The sequence below is a fragment of the Catharus ustulatus genome, chromosome 6 (assembly GCF_009819885.2).
Source record: "Catharus ustulatus isolate bCatUst1 chromosome 6, bCatUst1.pri.v2, whole genome shotgun sequence".
Classification (NCBI taxonomy): Eukaryota; Metazoa; Chordata; class Aves; order Passeriformes; family Turdidae; genus Catharus; species Catharus ustulatus.
In genome coordinates, this window is record NC_046226.1 from 27,788,857 (window position 1) to 27,816,395 (window position 27,539).

Sequence of the window (27,539 nt, forward strand, 5' to 3'; positions counted from 1 at the left end):
GGGTTACTTGGGGCTTTTTACTGCCCAAATGGACAGTACTTTGTAGGGCATATAAATTATAGTATTGTAAATATAAATTATTACATATAAATATAGTATTATATAGTATATAGAGTATAGTATTACTATACTATAGTATAGTATTACATACATATTACATATAAATTATAGTAGTAATTGTAAAGCCCCAAACTAGCTTGACGAGTTTCTTAAAGGGGTTTAGGCTCTTTTTATATCCTAAGGTGGGTGCATGGGAAAACGTGGCAAAGTTCTGAGGAGATTGAACAACAAACTTTTACTGGCAAAATCTAGAAAATAAGGGCAAATTTTAAACCAAATGTTCAATCAAAAGAAAGCGTTCCACAAGGCACTGGCCTAGCAAACTTTAGCCCGTCCAACTTTGAGTTAACCAGACACACTCCAGTTATCTTGAGCCAATAATCACTTTCTCCAGTTTCTCACTGTGCTTCTCATATTTGGAAAGCTTGGTGGAACATTACCTTATTACAATATGGCACAAAGTTTTGTGTCTCAGTTTAAAGAGAGGACCTGAGGTAGACAGTCTAACGTGCAAGGATGAGCTATAAAAATATTCATAAATAGTTAAAAATATGATTCGGTTTAGTTGGCAGATGAATTTAGGTCACAAAAAGTCTTCAGGAGCTTTACAATTTTTCAGTTGCAATGTGATTGCAATGAAATGAGGGCTTTTATCTTACTAAAAGGGTCAATAGTGCCATCTATTGACAGTTTTTAAATGAGACTTCCAAGTTTCAATTCTGGCAGAAATTTTTGTAGTCTAGAAGAAAATTCTTACCATCAAATATATAAGGCACCGTTTGAGATGTTCCTGTACTTTCAGTTTGAAAACACTTGCAGTAGTGGCTCAGGCATTGGAGAAGGTTTTTTTGGAAATCCTTGATTTTGTCCTGCATGTGTTCCATTATGTGTCTTTACTTGAGAAGTTTCATATTCAAGAATAGTTTTTATGATTGATGGGAGCTAACTGCTGTTCAGTTATTCTTAAACTTGGTCAAATGTTTCATTTAGAGTGATTGAAAACTGTATTGCTTAGAGGGTTCTTTAAAGTGTGGCTGCTAATGTTTTTATGGAGTTTCTTCACTTTGGCTCTACTGCAGTATACCTAGATCTCTTTACCTTGAGATTTTGAGTATTTTTGCAAAGAGTCTATGAGGTAAAAGTCCAACTGTGAAAGATCAATGATAAAGTTTGAGAATTCAAATTGAGATCTAAATATAGGTAGTTCAGATGAGGTTCCTGGTTGTAAAGGGAGCTGAAGACATTTTAATAGGCAGCTTGGGTAGAGGATAAGATTTTGAAAGCTCATGCATACTTTCATGGAAATAGTATCACCAGGACCAGTATTCTACAAAGTGATGGTGTTTTGCCGATTGATAAGGGTGATGGAATGGACACAGACACCAGTGGAAAGAATGGTCTTGTTTTACGATTAATATCCAGGCAACACAGATGCAGGGGGATGCATTTGATAAAACAATAGTCATATTACTCATTCAGCTTTAGCAACAAGCAAAAATAAACAAGAGAGTACAGTAATTTCGTGAATACTGTGGCGGCAGAGGGCGGGGATGGAGCCTGCCTGCTCCTGCTGTGGCAGGTGGAGGCCGGAGCCCCCCGCTTACCCCACGGGCCGCGGGGATGGCAGCACGGAGCCCCCGCCTCCTCCCCAAGCCATGGGGATGTCAGCACAGAGCCCCCCGCCTCTCCCCCGCCTGAAGTAGGGAACTCCCCTGCCTCCCTCCCTCCCCCCGCGCTGCCTGTGCTGAGCTGGCCCCACCCACCGCACAACACAGTAACCAATTTGTAACAATCGCAAAATCCTGGGTTTTACTGGCAGGTGCTCAGCTCAGCACCCTGGCTGGCACTTCTGGGGTTGTAAATGTCAGAAAATTATTCACATAGTAGCCGCTCCTGAGTATAAGCCGCATTTCCAGTGTGGGAGCAAAATTTTAGTCAAAATGGTGTGGCTCGTATTCATGAAATTACGAATCTAATCATTGTTATATGAGAGAGAGAATAGTGATTGAGACAGATACATTGCCTAAATGCTTCACCATCATCCAGAGTCACAATCCTTTTGCAGTGAGGACCCGGAGAAGCTTTCTGGGTAATTGGGAAAATCCTGTCCAATGTGTGTCCACTCATAGGTGAGATCTCAGGTTTACTCAGGAAAGGGTTCAGCTTTTTAGGCCCAAATCAGCAAGTCCAAATGACCTGTTGGCCTTTTGTGCAGAAAACATCTGGTTCTGATGGCATGCTTTCCAACCAGCCCGGGCCAGAGCCCAGCCATGGCTGGGAGGCTTTTTGCCTAAAATATTCCACTAACAAGTCTCAAGGGATATAGATTGGGAGGATTTCTCCTACTAACAAGCCTTTAGGGACATTAGTTGGGAGAATCTCTTAATATATCTTGGACAAAGTTATGCAGATTTCTCTGCAACAGCCAGTTTGGCATTATGAACAATTAATATAAATATTTTCATAATCTATTTTAAACTAAAGAACCTTGATGGTATTAATCGCACCATGCTCAAGACTCATCTTGTAAATCAGCTCAGGCCTAGGCCTGCTCTTTAGGCCATAGCGTATCAGATGGAGAAGGAGAGATTAGGGCTAAGGAATCAGAGATGGGAAGGACTGAGGCACGTTTGCCTAGGTGGACTAAATAGAAATTGGAAGCTAAGCCTCCGGTCAACGAGGAGGTGAAAATCTGGAAGAGGATGCAGATGATGAGAGAAACAACCACTCTGATGTGGTTCTTCAGAGGGATATGTGTCATGAGCAAAGACAGAGCAGGAGACAAATTGAAGTGGAATTTGAAAGTGGCAGATAGGCAGGAGCCCCAAATAAGAGGTTCGTTCATTGTAGTGTGATTGGCTACCTATGACAGTGGTACAGCTGGAAAAACTATTACTGCTAAGTTCTTGAACCTGCTGGTTTTTGAAAGGTTCTGTTACTGGCTGATACACAGGAAATACTCAACGTTCTTGGAGAACACACTAAACTCCTGTCTGTAAGTTACTTGATAATTGTGAATAAATGTCAAAATACTATCTCAAAACTGTGTTCTTGAAAGACTAGAAATAATTGCTTGATGCAAGAATGATTATAACAATTCTAGCTGGATTTATTGTACTATATTGGTATGGTTGCTTTAAATGAGAACAGTAGAATGTTTTGAGTTGATCAAAGTCTTGTCTACTAATTTGATAAACATCTGCATACTTTTTCAGGGCAAAATATCATAAATTAAAATATGGCACAGAATTGAACCAAGGTGACTTGAAAATGCCAACTTTTGAATCAGGTAACTTTTTTACAGTAATTTTTTGTCTGTTTAATTTATTGCAACTTTCTTCTTTGCACCCCCCTCTTAGGTCTGGTATAGGGAATATATCTAGGAAAGTTGGGGCATGGGGTAAATATTTTTTAATGTGAAAATCAAAACTAATTGACTTTTTAAGAAGCTCTGAATGTTTTTAACTTAAATAAAGGAAAAGACCCCAAAGAAAAAAGAATAGGCTATCCTTACTGCTTTTCTGGAGTGCATCTGATTTTGCAGTTGTAAATATCAAGTTGATAATACCAGTTTTGCTCTTCAAAGTATTGCAGATGGAAGAAAGCATTTCTCCTAATAATGCTGGACTCTTTAATAAGTAGAATTGCATTTGACTTCTTTTGAAATGTTGATCTTGGGGAAGTCTTTGGGCCTGTGTTTGCATAGTGTGCCTTAAAAATATGGTCTGCAGATTTATATGCCATCCCCTTCCTTTTTTCCCCTCCCTGTTTAACAAGTACCACATTTTGGGTACATTTTTACCCAGTTGAAACTAGAGATCATGATGCATATTTCTGACTTGATTGGAATTTTTGTTTGTGTCTAAAAGCTGTATAAGTTATATGTTAACTATGATACCATATTTTTCAGAAGATACCAAAGATACAGAGGTTCCTGCAGTACCTCAGAATAGCCAGTTGACCTGGAAGCAAGGCAGACAGTTACTGCGACAGTAAGTAGCATTGTTGGATACTGGTGTATTCATACTTTTCCTTGCAGCTTGAGGAGCTCCATGAAACAGAGTAACTGAGGTGGGCAAATAGTAATTTGTTCTTCAGGACCTCAGAGTCCTGGACTTTAAGCAGTACAGAGTAAGGTTTTGCTTGTGAGATGGATAGTGAAGCTTCTTTTTCCTTAAATGTTACATTCATTTTTAACAGTGAATACTAAGTTTCCTTATTCATAAAATATCCTTTACTCTTTCTTTCTTCTCTTGACATATCTAGGTATCTTCAGGAAGTAGGTTATACAGATACAATACTGGATGTACGCTCCCAGCGGGTAAGGTCTTTGCTTGGGCTCTCCAATTCAGAACCAAATGGTTCAGTAGAGACAAAGAACTTAGAACAGATCCTGAATGGGGGTGAATCTCCTTCGTCAAAACAAAAGGGACAGGAAATCAAAAGGTAAGTGTAGAGATAAATGCATAAAGTTTATTTTGCTTTGTCATTGATATGGGCAGTTGACATTGAAATTTTGACTGGAGAGTCTGTAAGCACCTGTGAGTCTACCTGGCCACAAATGATTATGAACTGAACTGAAATTGATTATACATAAGAACATATACACCTATTACATACATACATGTATGCTATACTAACATGATATGTAGGAAAATTATGTGTTGATGTTGAATTATGTAATATAATCACTTTGGAGTTGTTATTTTAAGGAAAGGATCCGTTAAGGAGTGCTTTTGTAATAAGGACTTAAGCAGATGTAGAAACTACTTCACTCAGCGGTTTCTTGTTTTGCTGGTTTTAAAGCTCTTAAGCTGTCAGGTAGAAATTTGGTTAATCTGGCTAATCTTGTAAATCTCTTCAGCAAGTAAAATGGATTCTCTTAATGTTTTTATTTATATAGGAATTCTGGTGATGTTCTTGAAACATTCAATTTCTTAGAAAACGCAGATGATAGTGATGAAGAAGAGGAGAATGACATGATAGAAGATATTGCAGAAGGAAAAGAAAAGCATCGGATAAATAAGAAACACAAAGTAAGAGATATTTTTTCTTCTTTCTTTTTTTAATAGATCTGAAATTCCCTTTAAAAAAGAATTTTTTTTCTCTGGAGATGGTATAAATATGTCATGTCCAAGTGCTTGTTGCACTTTTGTTATCTGAGTGGATAATATGCAGATACATTACTAATAAATTTGGTGGTTTACTTAATACATTACATTGCAAACTTCGAAACAACTAACCAAGCTGTTTACAAATATGAATTAATTGATAAATTGGCCTTTTCATCTTGTCTGCATACTTTAAGTCCCTGTATGAGGTAAATTTAGCACAAAATGTGCATCCATTCTGAATTTTGAACAAGGTAGAAACAGTTCCTCAGAGGAAATGAAGTTATGTAATATGAAAAAAAAATTGCTTCTGTATTAATTACATGTTTAATTCTTCCTTTTAGGCATTTTTTTATTAAATATATGAAGAACTTAGGAGAGTTCAGTCTCAATCTTTTCTTTAAAGTTCTACTGGTTGTTCTGTTTGTATCTAGTTTTCTGTTTTGTGGGCAACTTTCTAGATAGGATAGATGGTGTTTACTTGTCCCATTTTAATACTTTCTCCTGTAATGAATCCCCATATTTGGGGCTTCTATATTTAGAGATATTGATTTATGAATATTGTACAAAAAGTTTTGTTAGTTTTTGCTCAGAACAGTATTCTGTAGCATGATGATCCTCTTGTTGCAGTGGAGTTTCCTAAATAGTGGGCAGTATGAGCTTGGCTTGATGCAATTCTTAAATCTTTCAAACTGATTTGTCAGGAATGAGTTTTTCATCATACCTTGGACTTCTGGTAAAGAGATTAGTCAAGCATTGAGTTGAATCCCTTTTTTTCTATAAAAAGTCTGATAAAAAGATTATCAAGTAAATCTCTAAGCATATATGAAGATCTTACACTCACTTTTTGACTTTTGACAAGGCTTATTTTTTTTTTAATATAGAAAGCAAAAGGATCATTTATAGTTACCTCTATAAAAATTCTCTTTCTGCAAAAGTAAGAACATTGTGCAAATAACCTCACATGGTAAATTTCTTCACCTGAAGAATGAAATAAACTTTCCATTGATGCCTTGGAGGATTTCTTTGTTTTGTTTAGGGTGAATATATGGTTAGAAATAGTAAAAAGACCATTTTCTTAAAATGCTCAATATTCCAAGCTTATGCTTAACACTGAAATAGAACTGGAAAGCAAAAAGAAAGGCTTCTGGACCCGTAGAAAGCATAGTTCATAAACTTTCTCTGCAGAGCTATTGATAGGGCAAGAAAATCAACAACATTTTCTAATTGTTATGTGTTAAATAGAAACACTGAAGACTGGGCTGCATGGAATTTTTGTTCCTAAAGCTACTGTCATTGTTCTTTTTATTTCCTAATGTTCACTAGGCTGTGCTGCTCTCTTTTTTGTTTTGATAAGCCAACTGAGATCTAGGTTTGTTTTTCTGCATTTTAAATTGAAAAATGTTTCTCCCTGCAACAAATTACTTGGTGAGAATAGCCTATATATCTTCTAATCTTTGACTAGAAAATCTGTTTATGATTCAAATGCAGGAAAATAATTATCTTCTTGCAGATTGGTAATGAAGGTTTAGCTGCTGACCTTACAGATGACCCTGATACTGAAGAAGCTTTGAAAGAATTTGACTTTTTAGTGACAGCTGAAGATGGTGAGGGAGCTGGAGAAGCTCGAAGTTCAGGAGATGGAACAGAGTGGGGTAAGACACTAATAAAAGCATTTAAAAATAAGGGAATATTTGTTCCTTATAGGTCTGAAGAATTTTGTAATACCTACTAAAATGGTGTGCACGTGTGGATGAATGTGATGATAAAATGTTAACACTTAGAAAATTATATATTCTATGGTGAAACTTTCATACTTACCTATGTATGTTGTTTAGGTGCTGCAAGTATAACTGTAGTTGCATTTGTTTCAGGTTTTGTTTTTGATTTCAAAACTAAGGAGAATATTTTCTTTGTTAACTAAGAGAGGCTAGAATTCTGGATGTTGTTGTATCTAGATTAAATTTGCTTTCAAGTGCAGTTTTCTTCTTTTTTTCCCTATTTGTTTCTTACTAGGACCTTCAAACTTTTTGTACCTAAGTTAAATTAATTTCTTTGGTGTACTTGAAAAATGGACAGTTATTTATTTTATTTTTCTGACTGAGATTTTTAGATGTTGTTGCTAATATGGCTTGTATTAGTAAAATTAAAAAAAACCCATTTCTAATAGCCCAATTTTTTACTAGTAATTTGATGTGAAAAAAATACGTTAAGTCAGTAACTTCTGCAAACTCCTCAAAAGAGGAGATTGAAAGAAGGAGAAAATTAGTATAGGAAAAAGAATAGTGACCCAAATTATCGATATCTGCCTTTAAATGGGAGATTGACTGTCTTAATTTCTGAATTGTGATACAAACAATGTTGTAGTTACATACTGTAAGTCTTAAATTATAAGCCGCAAAATTAGATCACCTTGTTTGAACATTTTGTCATCGTGACAATGAAGTCATACTTCAATAAACAACTCAGCGAGCAAAGAAAATACAAAGATTTACAAAAATTAAAGTAATGGCACATTTTCCAGGAAAATAATCCAGTCTTGATTTTGAAGGTACCAAGGATTAGAAAGCATTATTTCCTAAAAACTAGTATCAAAGGATTAGTCACCTTTATTTATAAAATACAGTCTTATTTCTAGTTGGAAAATGAAACTGAACAAGCTTTTTCCTTTAGTTTTGTAATAACTGTTTATTTTTAGTAGCATTTTAATTGCTTGCTGTTGTTCCCCTTTGAAGTTGATGTTATTTGAACAGTTTCGTGATGATCTCATTTAGGCACAGGCTCATAGAACCTGAAGCAACAGTTTTCGACTTAGCTTGCAGCATCCCTTCAGATATATAGTGTTGTAGAAAGTTTGGTTCTAGTATCAGTCTTACTGTTGCATACAAAAGGCAAGATAGTTTGGTACTGTGATTCATGCAGTCAAAGATTTATCCATGGCAGACTGCTGAAAACTATTGTGTTGAACTAGCTTGTCCATTGCAATTCCAAGTCATTGTTTCCGAAGATTACTTTCCAGTGTGTTCTATGTCTGGCATTTTCTCAAGTAGTTACCCGATTTTACGGTCTGTTTTAGAGCAGTGACGAGTTGACCCACCATGCTTTTCGTGGAGCTATTTGAATGTTTTTTATTACTTTTTAAAGGAACTCACAGTAAAGTGAGGCAGAGCATTTTAGGAGCTTGTACACATTTGTGACATCTGATTTAACAGGAGCAATCCCATTGCTAAAAACTCATATCTGAGAAAGAAAGTGGAAAGTTTTGTCATACGAAGACAATTTTCTCAAGTTTTTTGTATATTTTGTAACTTACTATTTAAAGACATGCCTACAACTATAGTAGCAATGTTTTTTTCACAGTATGTTTCTGATTTTAGTACAGGTGCTCTTTTCTTAAATGGGCATTTTAGGATACAGGATACGGTCCATCAGATCTTGGGGTTGTGTTACTTTTTAAAGAACAGTTTAGATATGACAAGACTTTTTTTAACTATCACAAATAACATTTTAAAATACTATCCCACTTAAATGCGTTCTAAAATAAAACATTACACTGCCTAAACCAATTTATTTTAGCCTGTTACTTTATTTTGAACTCAGTGAAACTTGTTGCATCAAATATCCAGGTCCATCCAGTTAGTTATTTATTTTGAGGAAAAGCTTAATTTAAATGAATATGTACAATAACTTCCTAAACAATTGCATCACTCATGAACTTAAATATTTCAGTTAAAATTCAAATTTTTCCTCATAATGTAGTAGTTGCTCTGTTCTGTTTTCGCTTCTTTTCTTCCTGTTTTAGTTTTCCTGTCATTAACCTCCTTCTATCACTTCTTACTTTTGCAAACATTTAAGCATTCTGAAAAAGTAAATATTTACATTTCAAATTAGTTACAATGCTTTTATTTAATATCTGGAAAACATCTGATGTTTAGGGTCTAAATATATTGCCTAGTTTCACTTTAATAATATTTACGGTACTTAATTGCAAAGTATTATCTATAGGTCCAACTTCCAATATCCAAAAATATTTCAGCACTAAATTTGTAGAGGTCTTGAACAGCAAAAATGTAACTATCAAACCTGTCACGGAGTGTTGCAAAGTTTGGATTGCTTTTGTTCTATATTACAGCTTTTTACGAGCACATTCTTTTTTATGTAAGTTAGCATAATTTAAGCGTTAAATCAATTCCAAACATTGTGATTTAAAGTGTCCTGTCATACAATATGTTTTACTTAGGGACAGCTTGTCTTCAAAATAGTGAAAGATGAACAAGTTCAAGCAGTGTTAAATGACGAGTCAAAGTGATGTGACATACTAAAGAAGAATGTACGGTTTTAGATTTAAAAAATTATAAATTTCCTGTGATGATTTAGTATCAAGAAAAAATGCTTATGTATCTTCAGTTTGCTTAAGCAAACAGCAATGTGTACATGTTGTTATATGTTGTGCTACATATTGCAGACTTAACATATTATGTAGTCTCTTTATTCTGCTTATGGTTTCCTGTGTCCATCACTGGATTTCACTTCCTCATAAAACACAAAAGTTCTCTTTACAGATGCACCATGAGTCAGAGAATGACTGACTGTGCCCAGAATTCTGGGTGGCAGAGTGTGACTGAAATTCACAGTCTCTTGGGTCATCTCCAAAATACTTTTAAAAAAGAGAAAAATTTAAAGCCAGCCTTTTTCCACTCCGTTATACTGGTCAGTTTAGTGCAGGGAAGGTCACTCTTGGGGCAGTTGCAGAGGTCTTCTAGTTACATGGCTCTGTTCTGAAATATATCTAGGCATGCTAGAGAGAAACAGGGCTGGGTTTTCCTAAAAACCTTGTTTGAAATTCATTTCACAGCCTACCTAGATAATCTGAATTTGTATTTTATCTAGTTTTCTACTTACAGCCTGCATTTTTGCAACCAATAGCATTGGTTTTGAATATTTATGTTTGCAGGCTTGTACTTTTCCTGTTTTCTGTTGACTAAATGAGCCAAGTTCCTTTAAATTATTTGTCTTGATATTTAATGCCCTGTTTGTTTAGAAAACAGCTGTAGAGTGCAAAACTTACAGTATAGAACACAGACTGACCATGTTACTTCAATTTTGCCCTTTTGTCCTGATTTAATTTGTCCTGCACCTTTTAAAATGTACCAAAATGACATTTTTAGAATAGCATTACATTGATGTTACATGTCATCATCTTCTGGTTCAGTTTAATTCCCTAATCCTTTTCTACAGTGCTTACCTAGCTGATTATTTTCATTTTATTAATAAAATTTATTAATGCTTTGGAACTTTATTAATTAATTTTGATTAGTTTATAATGGAATTTTCTTTTAGCGGTTTTGATGTTCTTCCTCTTTGATTGGGCATGTACTCTGACTTATCTTTCTGTGCTTCATGTGTTTCCTGGGTAATCACTATTCCTCTGTCTGCTTGGGCCCAGTGATCAGGAAGATTGAAGTCTTTGTGTTTGCAGTTTGGTAGATGTAGCTGTAGTTTGGTGTAGGATGTCATTGTTCCCTGCTCATTGCCAGAGTTCTTTGTGGACAGCTCAGGGGATGCTGCCATTATGCTCCTGTTTCATGTTTCACCACCCTTGCCATCTCTGTATTCCACCTCTTTGATCAAGATTGTCACTGAGTGATGGTAGATGCATCAGTTCTAGGGCATCTATCTGCTCATTTGCTGTCATGTTTTGTCATGAAACACGTACTTGGAATAACTCCTGTTGTTTTTATTCTAAATGCATGTTACTTTGTTTCTGCTGTGTATGACTGCACTCGTGCACTTTAATGATTATAATGGTTAAAACTTCAAAAATGCATACAATCATATTTTAAGTATGATTGAAAGTTTGGAACTGAGGAACTAAGTCTTGTGATTTTATGCCCAAAGAATTTGTAAGTATAAGTCTGAACTGGCACACAAACCAAGTTTGGTTGCTGCCTGGTTGTCTACTAGTAAAAGTTCTTCTGCAAATATTATGTTTGCCTTGTCTTAGAAACAGGTTTATCTTTTTACTAATTCTAAGTTTCCAGAAATGATTGAGATGGATAGTTTAGAAAAAGTGGAGAACTGACTTTTCATAAAGAATAATTAACTCTGCAGTATTTGTCAAATGAAAAAAATAAGTCTTCCGAAACTTCTTGAAAAATATATGTCTTCTGAAACTGCTGTGGAATGTTGTATTTCTGCTAATTATGACTTAATTTCTGGAATGCAGGGGGATGCCCACCTGTGAAAATTACTTTTCTTCATCTTTGTGTGAAAAACTGTATTTATAGACTTGTTTCTCTGGTTATATGTAGGACCAAGGTTTTTTCCTTGTGCATGTAGAATGAATGGGAAAGGATGCATGGTGGTCTTCATGAATAAACTAGCACTGACTTAGCTTGCATTTTCATGAGAGGTATAGCATGAATGCTTTTATTTGCTTATTCAACACTGGCTGAATAATTTCTTAACACTGTCTTTCTAAAGATGCAGTAATTGTTTCTGAACACCAATGAATTTGTGTGCATTTTGAAGTATCTAATCTAAACAGTCCCTTATGAAGCTTAATTTGTTTGCTCCTTGGTAACAAATTAACATACAATTTTCAAATATGTAACTGATAATATACAGTGCCTTGGAAAACTGTATGAAATGAAACTTGGTCTTTTATAAACTTAAAACTGAGACTGCACCTTTAAAATAAAAATTTATTAATGACTTTTATTAATGCTCTTATACAGCTATGACAGTAAATCACCAACAGCTTGCATTGCCAATTGCTGATTTTTTTTCTTTTAATAATATGCTGCATGTAGACAAAGATGACCTGTCCCCAACTGCTGAGGTTTGGGATGTAGACCAGGGACTAATAAGTAAACTGAAGGAACAGTACAAGAAGGAACGAAAGGGGAAGAAAGGGGTAAAGAGTAAGTGCAGATTCTGAATCTTGTAATGCAACACTTTTTTACTTATCTATATAGAAGACTTTTTTTTCTCACGAGTTCTGTTTGTTTTTGTTTTTTTTTTCCATTAAGCATCATTTTCTGTAATGGGGGCAACCAACTTTAACTTTCTACCTGCTGAATGTGAATATGTCAAAACCTTTGACAGCCATTCCATAAATGACAAAAATTCGAAGTTAAGAAGGTGAAGAGAACAAAACGCGTAGGAGTGTTAGTGTAAAAATAATGAACAACTTGCATTTTGAGGACATTCCTACTCTGAGAAGCTTTCTGAAAGATTTAAACTTCATCTGCTTCTTAAAGTATGCTGTGATAATATTGTGGGACTAGTGGTTGTTGGACTTTTTATGGGAGTGGTGAGGTGGGGTTTTTTATTTTTTGTTTGTTTTTGGGTTTTTTTAATGTGAGCTTGAATCAACCTGTACTTGCTATTTATGGGCTTGTAATTATTTTTGCAACACCAGGCTTAGAGAACTAGGAAATGCCTCTAATCGAACTTTTTGGTGGCTTTGTTTAAGAAATAATCTTTATTTTATAGTGCCCTTCACTTTTCTGTGCATTTACCAACATTTTATTCGCTATCCCTTTACTCTCTGAATTTTCTGACCATTTGATCTATTTTAACTATGTACAGTAATTTCACGCTTATAAACCACACCATTTTGACTAAAATTTAGCTCCCAACCCGGAAGTGCGGTGTACACTCAGGAGCAGCTTATATATGAACAAATTTAGGAAATTTCCAAACCCAGAAGTGAGGGCCTGCAAACGCGGCGGTGCTGCCCAGCCCTGACAAGCGCAGCGGCGCCACCCGCCCCCGGCAAGCGCGGCGGCAATGGCGACCGGGCACGCCACTCTCCCGGTTCCTGGTGGCTGCGGCAAGTGGGACCAGGGCTGAGCCAGTAAACTCTGCGATCCTGCGATTCTGTTACTAATTGGCAACTTTGTGAAACTTGCACGCGGATCCTCGCTGTGAACGAAAGTGCAGCTTACAATCCGGTGCGGCTTGTATATGGAGGAAAAACGAAACGTTGCTGACACCCCGGAAGTGCGGCTTATAATCGGTGCAACTTGTAATCGTGAAATTACTGTCATTTAAACCAGACTTCAGGGTTGAACTACCTGATAAAAATGCTTTTGGAAATTATGTCATCAAATATACAAAGTTCTTAGTGCATAAAGTGGTATTAAATCTGTCGTCATAGAATGGTTCGACTTGGAAGGAACATTAAAGATCATCTAGTTCCAGCCCCCCTGACATGGGTGGAGACAACCACCAGACTAGGTTGCTCAGAGCCCCATCCAACCTGTCCTTGAACACTTCAGGGATAGAGCACCCACAACTTCTCTGGACTCCTGTTCCAGTGCCTTACCACTCTTACAGTAAAAAATTTCTTCCTAATATCCAGTCTAACCCTACACTTTTAGTTTAAATCCATTCCATACTTCTGAAGTCAGTTCAGCAGGTCCCTGTCCTTCCTGTGCTGGTACCCAGAGCTGTACACAGCCCTGCAGGTGGGGTCTGACAGAGCAGAGCAGAGGGGCAGAATCCCCTCCCTGCCCTGCTGCCCACGCTGCTCTGGATGCAGCCCAGGTCACGCTTGGCTCTCTGGGCTGGCAGTGCCCATGGCTGGCTCATGTCCAGCCTCTCAGCCAGCAGCACCCCCAAGTCCTGGGCAGGGCTGCTCTCCATCTGTCCATCCCCAGCCTGTGCTGGTACCGGGGGTTGCCCTGGCCCACATGTGGTACCTTGCACTTGGTCTTGTTAAAACCCATGAGATTTCCATGGACCTGCTCCTAGAGCTTGTCGAGTCCCTCTGGATGGCATCCCATGTTGATTTAGAGAAACTCCCATGATTGCTGTGCCTTTATTTTGGAAGGGTTTTTTTTAACAATTTCTGGAGATAACTAGTAAAAAAAAATTTTCCTCAGTTTGAAAAATTGCATGGATGGACACTAACTAAATTATGTGATAATTAAAATACAAAACTTACTGAAGAATTCTGTTAATATTAAGTTATGAATTTACTTTGTGACGCCTAACAATTACAGGTCAGTTAGTGCATGTTGGTTGTTTTTTCAACATTTTTGCATGAGTTGTACACACACATAAACATAAAAGCTTTGACAAAGCAAAGATTTTCACTTAGTCTTTGCTTTAATGAGAACGTAAAGAAGTCGTGTGCATGCTAATGTGTATCAGCATTTAACATGTAAATCAACAGTTGACATCAAATTTACGTGAAATATTTGGTAGGATTAGAAATTTATTTTAATACCATAATGGACTTTTTATTTGAAATTTTTTACTAAATTCTTTACATTTTAGACATTTTGAACCAAAGTAGCTGCCAAGTAACAAAGTTTTCTTCATCTAAAGGAATTTTGGAATCTTTGATTCATAGGAGGAGATGTATTTACGAGACAACTGTGTTGTGATGGTGCTGAGAAGTGACATAATTCATTGTTTAGCATTTTAAGTTTGAATTCCCCTTTGGGAAATCCTGAACATGTATAGTCTTAAAAGGTAGTTTGTGAGATTTTTTGCTTGTCACATTCATGACATTTTCTGATTAAAAATTACCCTATAAATTATTGAGCTAATTGGAGAGAGAACTCCTCACTCAGAGTAGAAGTATGCATTCAAGGTTGGGCAGATTTATTTGCATATGATTTTGTCAACTTTTTTTTCTCAGTTTTCTAACATTCTGAAACTGAAAATCATGTTGAAGGGCTTTTTTATTCCTGCTGCTCATGTCTGATCATTTGGGAACTTCATTCTGTTATACTTATCTTTTCCTTTGCTCTTGAGATTTTTGACTTCTATCAGAATTTGTTTCGAGTACCATCAGAACTTATCTGCATGGTGGTATATATCATCATGAACATCAAACAAATGTGCATTAAATGTCATCTCTTGCAATTCTTTGAAGACAGCATAATAGGACAGACATTCTGATGGGTTCTTTTGTTGTATATGCATCTGGTAACTACCATAATCTGTATTTACACTGTAACATACCCAGGCAACCACAACCCAGACCCCAGGTATAGAAACTTTCATTCCACATGTATGCATAAAAAAGTGAACAGAAGTAGATCTGATTCTATATTGATACTTCTTTAGTCTGTATCCCTATGTTTCCTTTTGAGTGAAATACCTTAATTAAGGTAATCTTCTGTCAGCACACGTTTTCATTAAGTAATACTCATGTTTTCTGGGGAGAAAGAGGGTGTCTGTCCAGGTAGTCACCATGTTATGTGGAAATACTACCTCTTTATCAAAGGATCTTTGAAAATGCCCCTCCAAAACAATAACAAAAATCCACCACCCGACACAACTGTAAAATAATGCGGAATCTGTTTATTGAAGTGCTCTTGTGTTGAAAAACCCCAGAAGCAAAGAAACAATCTAGACCTATCCTGGACTTACCGTGATATATAGATAAGGAGTTAGGTTTGATTTCTACAAAAGCAGGCTTCTCTTTTCAGTAATATGCTGAACTTAAGACTTGTTTCTTGCTCAACTTTGATAAGATCAATTTTGGCAGGTAGGTCAGGGGAGGACTGTTTTTCAGGTATAGCCTGTCACCTTTGCAGGGTATAATAGTGAAGGTGTCACATACCTTGTTTCATTCTATCAGGTCAGCATAATGTGTTCTCAACTTGGAAGTTTTCACATCTCATGTATATATGTATGTATCACTGTTGGAATGAAGATACTGTTTTTCCTTAGCTTTTTGCACTTTTTTCATTTTCTTGCTCTTTTCCATCAGTTTAATTGTTCTGCACTTACAAAACAGTATCTGTCCCATTCATTTTCCTACCCTTGATTTCTAGAGATAGTATGATAGTTGATAGGAGTGAAAATGTGTCTGAATTTTATCGTCTTCATTACCGTCACCTGTTCTTGACATAAAGGAATCTCTGTATTATATTCATACTTTGGCTAATAAATCTTGGACCAAATAGAACTCTCCTTAAGGCTTCTCAGACTAGAACTTTTCATCACTAAATACTCAGTTATTTTTTTCACTTTTAGTCTCTGAAGAACAGTACACTGAGATGATACTTTAAGTTTTGCTTCTGTTCATACAGAACATACAGGTCTATGAATTTTTTTTTTTGTCCTTGGCTTTTTTTGAGGGTAAAAGGGTCATCCCTTTTGTGGCTTGAACATAGTTGCTTATGCAGAGAAGACACATTGTTTTCTTTAAAATCTCCTTGTAACATTTACAATACTTAAATAGTGATACGGAAGTACACTTGCATTTACTTGAAAGCAGACACTTGTGCAGTCTTCTGTAGTGACGGCACAGTCTTTATTATTGGCGCATTTTTCAGCATGAAATACACAGAAGTTGTTTGGAACAGCAGCTGCTCCTCTGTTAACTTCTCTTTGTATTGTGTGATGATTGAGGACTGTTCTGAGGTTATGCCTGAAGGACAAGAAGTGCCCAGACATACTGAAAAACACTAAATGAATGGCTGCTTAAAGGTAGCAGAGGGGCTACTTTTAGTTTCTTTTGAGTATGCTTTGAGACAAACTTCTCATGCTCGTATGTTTGGCATGAAAGCACCTTGAGAAGATGCTTTCAGTTCAGGTGGAGTGAGAGTTTATAAGCCGTTTTTGGCATTTTGCATCAATGTATTGAACAGTTCATGCATTTCAGCATGGAGAGGACAAATGGTGTTTTCTTCTGGAAAGCAAAGGTTTTGTTAAACAGTTTAGGGTCCCAGTTACGACTTTTATCCTTTCATCCAATCATTTTCTTGATTGCTCTATAATATCTTCAAGAATATATCTGCTGCTGGTCACAATAGGTGCCTGGCTGATGGCTGACCAGAGTAAAGATGAAGACAAGCTTTGTAGTGTGTATAGTGTAGAGATCTGGCCATTTTGAGAGTGACTTTTCTTATGTGTGATCTCACCTGCAATATGAAGTACTATACACTAGAAATTAAATCGTTTCAGTATAGTGCCTGTTAGAAAAAAAGAATGTTGGTTCAAAAGAGCTTTCTCATTATTATTTTACATTCACTTCATTGGCTGGGATCACAGGTTTCTGGACATACTTCTACACGAGAGTGAAATGAAACTTAGCTGCTCAAGTGATCTGTTGTATAAGGAGAACTTTTGGAAGCCTGTTTTATTCTCAAGTTGCTTCTGGATAGCAATTGTATATTTAACTAGAACTCTAAGTGTTCCATAAAGGAAAGAAAAAAATACGAAAAGCAGAAAAAGCATAAATATAGGCAAAATTAGAATGTTTTGCAAATATTTATGAGAATAGCTATATAGCATCCTTCTGGGGGTGTGTGAGGTATATTTTCTATAATTCTTCTTAAAGAAATATTTTTTTATTGTCATCCCTCTCTGCAAGGATTTCTCCATTATCTTTAGAGAACTCTGTTATTCATGGACACTTATTTTTGAACACATTGATTTAAACCAGTAACACCTAAAATGATCAGATATTTTTTGAAAGAGAGTATTTTAGCATTTAACTGTTTGAATGAATGGTTCTGATTTTGATAAGTCATCTGTAATCATTGTTTTACATTTTTGACAATAAAGACTTTGGTTTAGTTTCAATTTCCTCTTTAGTAAATGAGATGTCACCTCAGTATAAGAAGTTGTTCACTGATCCTTCCTTTACTAAATGGTCTACAGTCTCTCTGCTTGCAGAACCAGGAAGGGCTGTTCTGTTGGTTAAAATTTGGTTATGTCTTTCATCATTATGGATTGTTTTCTTCCAAGAGGTTCTCTCACTGAAATACACTTTATTGAAGCTTGACTTTTGATGTGGAAACTATAAAGGTGAAAACAGGAATGGATTTAGTAATATAAAGATGTTTAAAATTATACTATTTTTGTTTGCTAATGTACTTATATGTACTTATAATTCAGAATGCTTTGTTTCTAGAAACTTATTTTTATAATAATTGTAATATAATATACATCTGCAGTTTCATACAGTAGTGGAAGCAGTGTTGCTCCTGTGTTTAACAAACACTTCATACAATTGAAATACCATTCAAAGCAGGCAAAGTTAATTGTTCGTTGCACCCCCATTATGAGTTGTCTGTACTTTTGCTGTCATTTTTAAGCTTGTTTTTAATTTGCACTCTGTTTTTTAATGTTAAATTGTTTAGTATATTTAAAGTTGCGTAATATTATTAGAAAATGTTTAATTCATACTTTTTTTGTTTAATAGTGAATGTTCTTTTAGTATTTAGCTTGACTTTTCAGTAGGGCTGTAAGATGATTTTTTTCCTTTTTCCTACAGGAAATTGTAGAATAGATCTGCAGAGCACAAAGGAGTTATTCTTTGATTTAGGGATTTAAAATTGTTTGCATGTAGTTTTCAGATTTGATATATTAACTCCTGTTTTTGATCTCCAAAATATTACTAAACAAAAGCAAAGCACTATTTATTTAAAGGAGGTCCCATCAGTAATTATTCTTATTTAATGGAATTTTAGACTTCAGTCAAGTCAAGCGGTAGCAATCAAATGAATTTTTGCTGCTGACATTAATTTACAGGAGTCAACAGGACAAAACTTCACGACATGATAGCTGATCTGGGCGATGATGAGATATCCCACATCCCTTCAGGAATCATTAATCAATCTAGGTCACCCTCTTCTAGAATGACTGATCATGAAGGTGCAAGAGCAGAGGAAGGTACAAAAAATTCAGCTACTTACTATATTTCAGGAGATTTCTTTTAGAAAGCACACGCTGTAATTTATTATCCCCTCTGTGAAGCTTAATGCAGTTGCAGATTGCCATATTATTTTACTTGCAATTCTTCCCAAATGGTTTTATGAGAATATGGCTTGAGTTTCTGTGGCTTATCATAACTCACCATTATTTCACAAGTTTTTTTAAATATCTTCATGTACAGCAGTGTGTTCTGATACTATATTAAATCCTTGTTTGGAGACACCCCTATTAGCAAAACCTTTCACAAATAGGTTGTTATTTATTGAGGGGAATAAAGGTGAGTATTAACATTTGATGCGCAGTTTGGATTTTAAAATGAAAAGTGGGGATTTAAGTTACGGGACTAATTAGTCTCCTTTCCTCAAATTTAATGTTCTCTTTTAGAAAATTCCCTTGGTCTACATACACATGTTTACAAAGACACTATTTAATTCTTTACAAAGTATTTATTTAAGTTTTAGGATTATCTTTGGAATTGAAAATTAGTGGCAAGCAATTATATATGAGGTAAAAAATACTTTACTTGGCTTTTAAATTTTTTTTCCTGTATTAGCTTGAAATTAGAATACTGTTATGCAAATTTCCCTCTACTTAGAACATAATCATTCAAAATACTCATGTGTATTCAGATTTGGCTCTTTTAGGATGATCTTTGACCCATAAGCCATGGCATGGTATTGGGTATAGCAGAAATGGAATTTGCATTGCTACTAATTCCAGGGATCTGTTCTTTTTCACCCTTGGCCTCACAAATGTTTGTCACTAGGCAAGCAGAAAAAAAACCCAAACCACAATTCATGGAGGATTTTTCATTGTTCTCCCAAACTGTCATTTTACAGCAGTCATCTTTTTTACTGCCTTCCCTTTCATCTTTGTTTTTATTTCCATCTTCAAGATGAAGCAGTATCAAATTTATGTGTGGAGTGCAATTGAAAAATCTGCAGGTGAAAATCTACTTGCTGAAGCTTGTAGACATATAAATAAGTTGTGTTTAGGTTTAGTGTTTACATGCTTTATGTTGCCTTTTAGCCATCTTTAGGTATTAAGGCCATGTGACCCTGCAGTTACAATTTTCTAGGCCTGTCTTAGACTGTTTTTCTTAGACCATACATGCTGTGCAAGCACAGACCTTGTTACGAACAGGGATGTTGTCTCAGGTAGAGGCCTTACATCTAAAATAATACTGGACAAAACAATCTTTTTGAAGAAATAGATGCTAAATTTGAATTTGATAGGAACTGACTTTTATTGCCTGTTTCTTGTAGCACAAATACTTTTACCCTTCAAGTAAAGACTGTTCACACTGTTCAAATAAACTGCTTTCATGTTTATATTTTCATGATGTTTAAAGTGTCCATATGCTTTTAATTTGTTGGTGTAGTTTGCTCTTTATTTAGTAAGAGTAGTAATATTAAGATCTGTCATCTTACCTGCTCATTGTGGTTTCTGCGTACTTTTAAAGCTTGAATATTAGCATGTAAATTCTGCTATTTCTATCCTCAGTGCTATGTGGCTTTTTGAGTTTTTGTCTGTACCATATGGTGCAAAGCTGCAAACAAACAGGCAGTGTTGTATTTTAATTCCTTCTAGGTGTGTTACAAGGCCAATTACTTCATTATCGTAAAATATTTTGCACCATGCAGTGCAAATACAGATTTTACTCAGTTATTTATTCAGCTGTGTTCTAAAAGCTAAGATTTTGCAGACAACTTTAGGCTTTCTTCCTAGAATATACTAGCCTATGGTGATGAATTTTATCAAACCGTAATGTTCTTGTGACTGTATGGAAGTTTTATGCTACCTTTTGAAATATTACAGTTCTGAAGTAGTGGTTGATATTTTTGCTTGAAGGGGGTTGAGGGAGGGACTGACTCTAACTGGCTTGGAATATCTCTTTCATACCTCTAAAGGTGTGAGAGTTTGGTTTTTGGGTTGGGTTTTGGTATCTTTCTCACTCTGAACTGCCTGGGAAAATATGATGTTATGCCATAATCATACTTGATAATTTTGGCCATGAGAAATTGGAGTTTCCATTTCAACATATTCTGTTAGTTTCTGAAATGGTGCCAACTTGATTTTCCATCCAGAATTAGTTTCTTCACTGGTTGTTTTTCGCTTTTAATGTCTACAGATTGCAGAGGTGTCAATCTACAGATTGACAGAAAAAGAGCAGTAAAAGCTAATTACTTGGTTATGAACAGCTGCTCTTGGTGTACCACATAGTAACTTTGTGGGAAACAAAGTTAAGGTGTCCTTGTTGTACAGCAGACAACAGCCTATAAGAACATAATATGTGATCAGAGATTAATGCAGTTTCGCTTTGTACATGTATTACTGCTTGAATTTGACTTAAATATGTGTGATGTCAAGAACTTTGAGGTAAGAAGCATGGTTCAAATTGGCTAAGCAAATATTTAATTAGAGAATTTTATATTTCTTTTTTTTTTTTCACCTGGTTTCCCCTACAAAGGAACTTGTACTATCATGTTTTTACTTTATATTTATTGATTGCAAACTCAGTTAAGCATTTATATTACTTTATGAGAATAATATTGTACTGTGTGTTAGAAAAATATTTGGATTTTTTTTCTGGATAAAAGCATTAAAAAGTTACTTAACTATCATTTGCATATATCTATTGATGCATTGTTTTGGTATGTGAAGATGTGGGTCTTTATTTTTAGTAGCTGTAACGTGCATTTTTTATTGTGTTACTATTCTGGCTTTTCATTTTTACAAAAGCAGTTTGCAACCATTTTTTTAAACTTCTCAAATATGCTTCACTTTAAAATATAAAATTCACAAATAAATTATAGAGCGCACTGTACATACATACGGACAACTTCAGTATTGAGCAATAGTCTTCTGAATTTTCAGTAGCATTAATTTTGAAGCTTTTAATAAAGAGACAGTCACTCCTGCAAACAAAACTTGATGAATTTGTAGTAAAGGTTAATAAAGCATAGGAAAGCTGATCTTTTAAGGTCAGGTGACATTAATTTCACAAAGAATTAGTATGACAAGTTACAGAGCTTACCTAAACTTTGTGGGCTTGTACTTAACATCAAATAGGAGTAACAAGAAAGTAAATAGTTGTTTTGTAGGAATATGTCTTTTTTGAAATATACTGAAATAGACTGTCAAATGTAGAGTTTTAGTAAATTACTAATGGAAATGAAAAGCTTAACTCATGTAAGGGCGTGATAAGCCATTTTGGGCTGTTAATGTAATGTAGCATTCTTATTAGTCAAACCTCTGGTCAACTGTGAATATTTTAACAAGATGATTGTGCACAGTTTTAGAATATTGTTTGCTCTTTTTTTGGCAATTGTAGGCTCAGCAGTCTGTATTCTTATGTAGATTATGTTCTTAGATTTTCACAAATGGTTGTGTTGACATGCTGAGGTTATATTTCTTAATAATGAAATAGTTCTGAAGCATTAGAACCTGTTGTATCCTTGAGAGGTGATGTATTTTGATCTGGCTGGACTGGCTTCTCTTTGCCTAGCCCTAACAGTGGTGCCAGACATCTTATAACGTTACACCTGGTTTCAGTCACTTTCCTTCAGCAGGAGTGGATTGGAATTAGGTTACCATGCAGGTAGTGATCATACAGGATAATGGAGATTTGTGTTCTAAACAGGAAGGTGTTAATTATTAATCCTCTTGTTTGGAACTACTTTATAAAGGCAAAAAACCCAGGAAACTGGAAACTATTTTCTCTGAGACTGAAGGGTTTTCTAGGAGGATTAGAAAGGAGTGGCATAAAAGTACGGCCAAAACTCTCTCTGCCAGATCAGTGAAATTTAAAAGTCAATTAAGTTTAATTTTTCAAGATGTAAAATATCATTTGACATCTTTTGCAGCTGCTTATACTTAGCTAAAGTTCACACTTACCTTAATTTTGCATACTCTACTTAACAAGTGTTGCTATTTTAAAGTGGAAAAGAAAACTGAGAAGTAAAAGTAGCTTCTAAAATGTGCTGAAGCATCACAATGTTGAAGCTTTCATTCCTATTCCTTACCGCTGAATTGATATTTGTGGGTTGAGGGAGTTTTACAGAATTGTTGAAGAGGGTAAAAACTACGGATGAATATTCTAGACTTTATTATTGAGATGTGAATTCATAGTGAACGGCTATATATAACCTTTATCCATTCTGAATGATAATTAACAGAAATGTTAAATGTTAATTTGAGGAAGGCATAACTAGGCAGCATATGTATCACTTGAGTGTACTTTAAAATTAGAATCCAAAACCATGCCAAGAAACTAAGAGAAGAAATGAATAAATATTTTTTCAGTTGTCTGTAAAAGCTCAAAGTGGAAGAGATGTTTTGCAGGAGTCTTTTGTTTGAAAAAATATGTCAGTATACAAGTAGAAATATTTGACTAGTATAAAACACAAAGACTTATTTGCAAGTGGATAGAAAGCAGGAAGCATGGTGTAATGAATAAAAACTCATCTGAGAATTTGGAGACCTGGGATATGCATTTGATAGTGCAGTGTAAAGTAATGTCAGTCAAACCACTTGTCAGTATCAAAACCTCTGTAAAGTAAGTTGAAATCAAATGACAAAGCATGGCACAGGAATTGTGTATATAATGTGTGTGTGTTTGCACATGTGTGCGTGTCTTCATGCTCTTGTTTTGTTTTGGTTTTTTGGTTTTTTTTTTTGGGTTGGGGCTGTATGTAGTACATACAAGTTCAGTTTTAACCTCTGCTTTGCTGTCAAGTGATGAATAATGCAGCTTTTCATCAGTTTGAATTACTCTATTGAGACTTAAAGAAACTGTTTTGTTCTTTGTAGCTGAGCCAATAACGTTTCCACCTGGAGGAGGCAAGTCATTTATTATGGGTTCTGATGATGTGTTGTTAAGTGTACTGGGCCTTGGAGACCTTGCAGACTTGACAGTAACAAATGATGCAGACTATAGTTATGATGTAAGTGCAATTTTATTTTAAATTCTTTATACAGTTTAACCAATAATAGTTGGGTCCTCTCTCCTCAACCCTTAACATTACTAACGCACTTCTTTAGTAAAAACTGTTACTTGGAAGGAAAGAGCACCTTGTGAACAAACTAAGTAATCTGGGTAACCAGAATTAAGTGAGATGATTTGGGATTTTTCTACATTAATAATTTAATACAGATTTTGTCACTGAGGGGGAATGTGTTATGACATAAAATGCATATTGATGTCTTAACATGACCAAAAGGACAATTATACATTGAAATGGCGTGTTGAGTAGACATGGCATGAAACACAAATACTGATATTAACTTATTTATTTACTATCCTTTTGATGAGTAAGTAGTGTTAACAGCATAGACTGTATATATAGTAGTGTATTTCAGATGTAAACTTTTAAGGGGTATTTTTATTATGATCTGAGTGTTCTGACATTCCTTTGACCATATTCATTAAGCTTCTACCAATAGTGTTAAATGAATTTTTCATTGGCTAGTAACATTGGATGTCTGGTTAGGGAAGTGTTCAGGTAAGTTTTTGCATGCAGTATTGTATTTAAAATGTCTTATATTGACTTGACTGCAGATTGCATCTTTGTAGTATATTGCTGTCTTTTGTGAACTACAAATTCTTTATAAAACAATGTGTAGCCATTTTGCTTATTCTGAAATGGAGAGATATTTAGAGGCAAGCCAGAACTAAACTCAGAAGGCATTACAATGAATATAATTGATACCAACTAAACTAACTGTTGCATGAGAATCTGTACTACTTCTGACAAACCTGAGGAAACAATTTTGTTGGTGTGAAGGGTGATGCAGAAAAGAGGTTACCTTTGCTCTTGGGAAACTTAAAGCAGAGAGTAGCTGATACATACACAAATATGAAGTGCTACCTGAGCTACTAAATAAACATGTGTGCAGTAGAAGCATACAATCATCCTATAGATGAAGCTGATTCTACTTTTCCAATGTAGTTGAATTTTCAAAATGTTCTCACTGAAACCCTTTACTGGAGGCTGTTTAATTTCAGCTTGGTTTGGGAGGTGAGTAGGAAGAGGCTATTTCATGCTCCTGTATGTGGTGTACACAGGAGATGAAAGAAGTAGAGTTTTGTTTTCTTACTAGACCATTCACCAAAAATGAGCTGTGATTGACCATAATTTTCACTTGGTTTCCTTGCTTCTTGTCCAGTCTTCTTTTCCCAGTAGGCTTAGGATATTTTCTTTCTTTTAAAGTATAACTGAAAAATGCACAGTGGCTTCTGACTTAGTGTGTCAGAAAAAACAAAGTATAAAATAACACAGATGGCTACAGGGTTCTTTTTATTTAAGATGACACTGTCCTGTAATGACTTGGAAGAGATTGAAATTCGGATGCTATTAGTTTTTCATCACACTAATTCTTTAGGTTAAAAATTCTGTGATAGTTTTCTTAATTTCTGAAGTTGTTCCCTCATAGCTATGGATTTGCAGCACAGTAAGACCATGTCTTACCTTGGACCTGTAATGTAGGAGAACATAGTCTAATGCCCTTGTAAGTTTAGCTGAAGTCACCTCCTTTTCCAGTCTATTTCTAGACAAGGAGGTGTTTTGCGAAGCTAATGTGTAAGTAAAACAAGAACAACGAACAAACCTCAAACCAAAACACTTAATGTGTTTGTTCCCAGTAGGTCCATGCTCTTTAAATGGCTTTTGTGAGCCACTAGAGTGCATGAATAAATAAAGCTTCAACAGGCTTCCACTAGCTTTCATGTACCACTCCTTGATGGGTGTTGTATTTTGAAAAGGAGAGGATATTAATACAGGATGGAGGCTAAGTATAAATCTTAGGAATTTCAACTATAACCCAAAAGATTTCTGTATGTTTGATTAAATTCACAGACACAGTTATTCACAGTTAAATTCACAGACTAGTTATCTGTCAAACGGTAGTCATCTCAAGTCATGTCTTTCTTATTACCTAGTCATTTGCATTGACCTCAGTGCATGTAGTTGTTTGTGTGCTGAGGGAATAATGTTGCCAAATGAAGTGCTTCCATTTGTATAGCTTTAGATTCCATAGCAGCAGAGAATGGTGTTTTTCTGCAGTAGAACTGACTGAAAAATGGAAAGCTTTCCTTTATCAGAACATGTAAACTCGGAAATCTCCAGTAAGTTGCAGCATTATCAAGAAAAAAGTAACATTAAAACATGGAAAGACACTGACTGCAGTTACTAATTATTGTTTTCTAAATTTTTTGTTTACTGTTGGGGAATACTTGAGATAAGGAAATGCATGTCTCCTTGCAACAATATGGTAGGATTCTGTTGACTGCAGGGGCAAGGAAGATCTTCATTCCCTGGTACCTTTCTTTTTTGGTGGGAGGGAGTTGTTTTTTGTTTGTTTGCATTTGTTTAACTCAGGGGTAGTTTCAGTCTGGTTTGCCTGTGCTTTACAAGGTAGAATGAATGGGTTGTTTGATCCTACTTGGTCTTCAGTAAAGTCCACTAAAGTCCCTGGAAAAAGGGGAGAGCAGCAAGTGAAGTTGTATGGTTCCATAGTCTGTCTTCTCATGAATTTGATTATTTTGACAGTGTGTGTATATAAATGCACACTTACAGTAGAGCATCCAATTTAGTGGGACCGTGTGTCCATATGTTCCTTATGTTTCGAGAGGCTTTGGAGATGTCACACTTTTGAACATTGATATATACTGTCACATTTCACTTTTCCATTATTCCTCTGGCCCATTTTATGAAGTAATCTCACATTTATCCTTTGCAAGCTTCAAATCTCTTTTCCAAGTCCTTGACTGTGTTTTTCTGAGGTGGGGTTGGGTTTTTTGATGAGTTGTTTTTTGGAAATACATTACTGGTTAGCTTTTTTTTGTAGAGATTGCGAGGACCTCTTAAAAGGCATATCCTTTTTAAAGGTTGTTTAAAGGTTGTTTTCTTACTGTTGCAAAAGGATATCAGGATCCATTAGAAACATGGATAGATAAAGGAATTTTTAAAAATTGGCGTATATATACCTGGACTTCTAGTAAAGTGTATGTGGTATCTTCTAAAAGAACCAAGATATTCCTGTCCATTTAAAAAGAATTAAAACTTCAAAACTAAACTTAAAATATGAAATATGTGTGCCTTACTTTTCATAACTTGTGTAAATTCTATACCTTGCATTTTAGCAGATTTCTCTATGCGGCCAAAAACAAAATCACCCTTGTAACAATCCTTTTAAGAAAGAAAAAAAAGAGAATCAACTCTTTTCATGTTTTGAAAAATAAGGATCGCTGTATCCAGTTCTGATTTTCTCAAATGACTTTTCATCACAACTGTAATAGATATTATTGTTGCGTGGATGTACATTGCACCCAAAAAATTGAATGTTTCTGCATAATCTGGGCCATGTAATGTGCTAAAAATAAGGATTGCTATTTCAAGTGTTTCATTTCTCTAAACCCCAGATCACCAGAAATACGAGGCAATATAAGGTAGCTAGGTGGATGAATACATTACATAATGAGAATTTACAATACCAAGGGACTGTATTTGCTAGGAAAATACCTTTTTTTCCCCACTTATCTTTTTCCCCCCTTTTCCATTTGGGGAGGGAAATATATCAGCAGTTTGGTCCAAATTGTGTTTAATGCAGAACTCCACAATTCCACTCTGCTCTGTTTCCTGAAGCAAAAGATTGTGAAGATTTTTATGAAGCTTGTAT

At 35.4% G+C, this 27,539-nt stretch overlaps 1 protein-coding gene across 4 annotated transcripts in view; it reads left to right on the forward strand.

Moving 5' to 3' along the window:
* STRN3 (striatin 3) overlaps positions 1-27,539 on the forward strand; it is a 63,493-nt gene that overhangs the window by 23,310 nt on the left and 12,644 nt on the right. The window contains exons 3-10 of one of the 4 annotated variants that reach the window (XM_033062276.2): positions 3,276-3,349; positions 3,974-4,052; positions 4,327-4,506; positions 4,964-5,096; positions 6,685-6,826; positions 11,984-12,094; positions 18,678-18,818; positions 23,673-23,806. In XM_033062276.2, coding sequence (XP_032918167.1) covers positions 3,276-3,349; positions 3,974-4,052; positions 4,327-4,506; positions 4,964-5,096; positions 6,685-6,826; positions 11,984-12,094; positions 18,678-18,818; positions 23,673-23,806 — 994 coding nt within the window. Of the gene's footprint in view, positions 1-3,275; positions 3,350-3,970; positions 4,053-4,326; positions 4,507-4,963; positions 5,097-6,684; positions 6,827-11,983; positions 12,095-18,677; positions 18,819-23,672; positions 23,807-27,539 lie in introns of all 4 variants that reach the window. The other 3 variants (XM_033062275.2, XM_033062278.1, XM_033062279.1) reach the window with 3 other exon arrangements.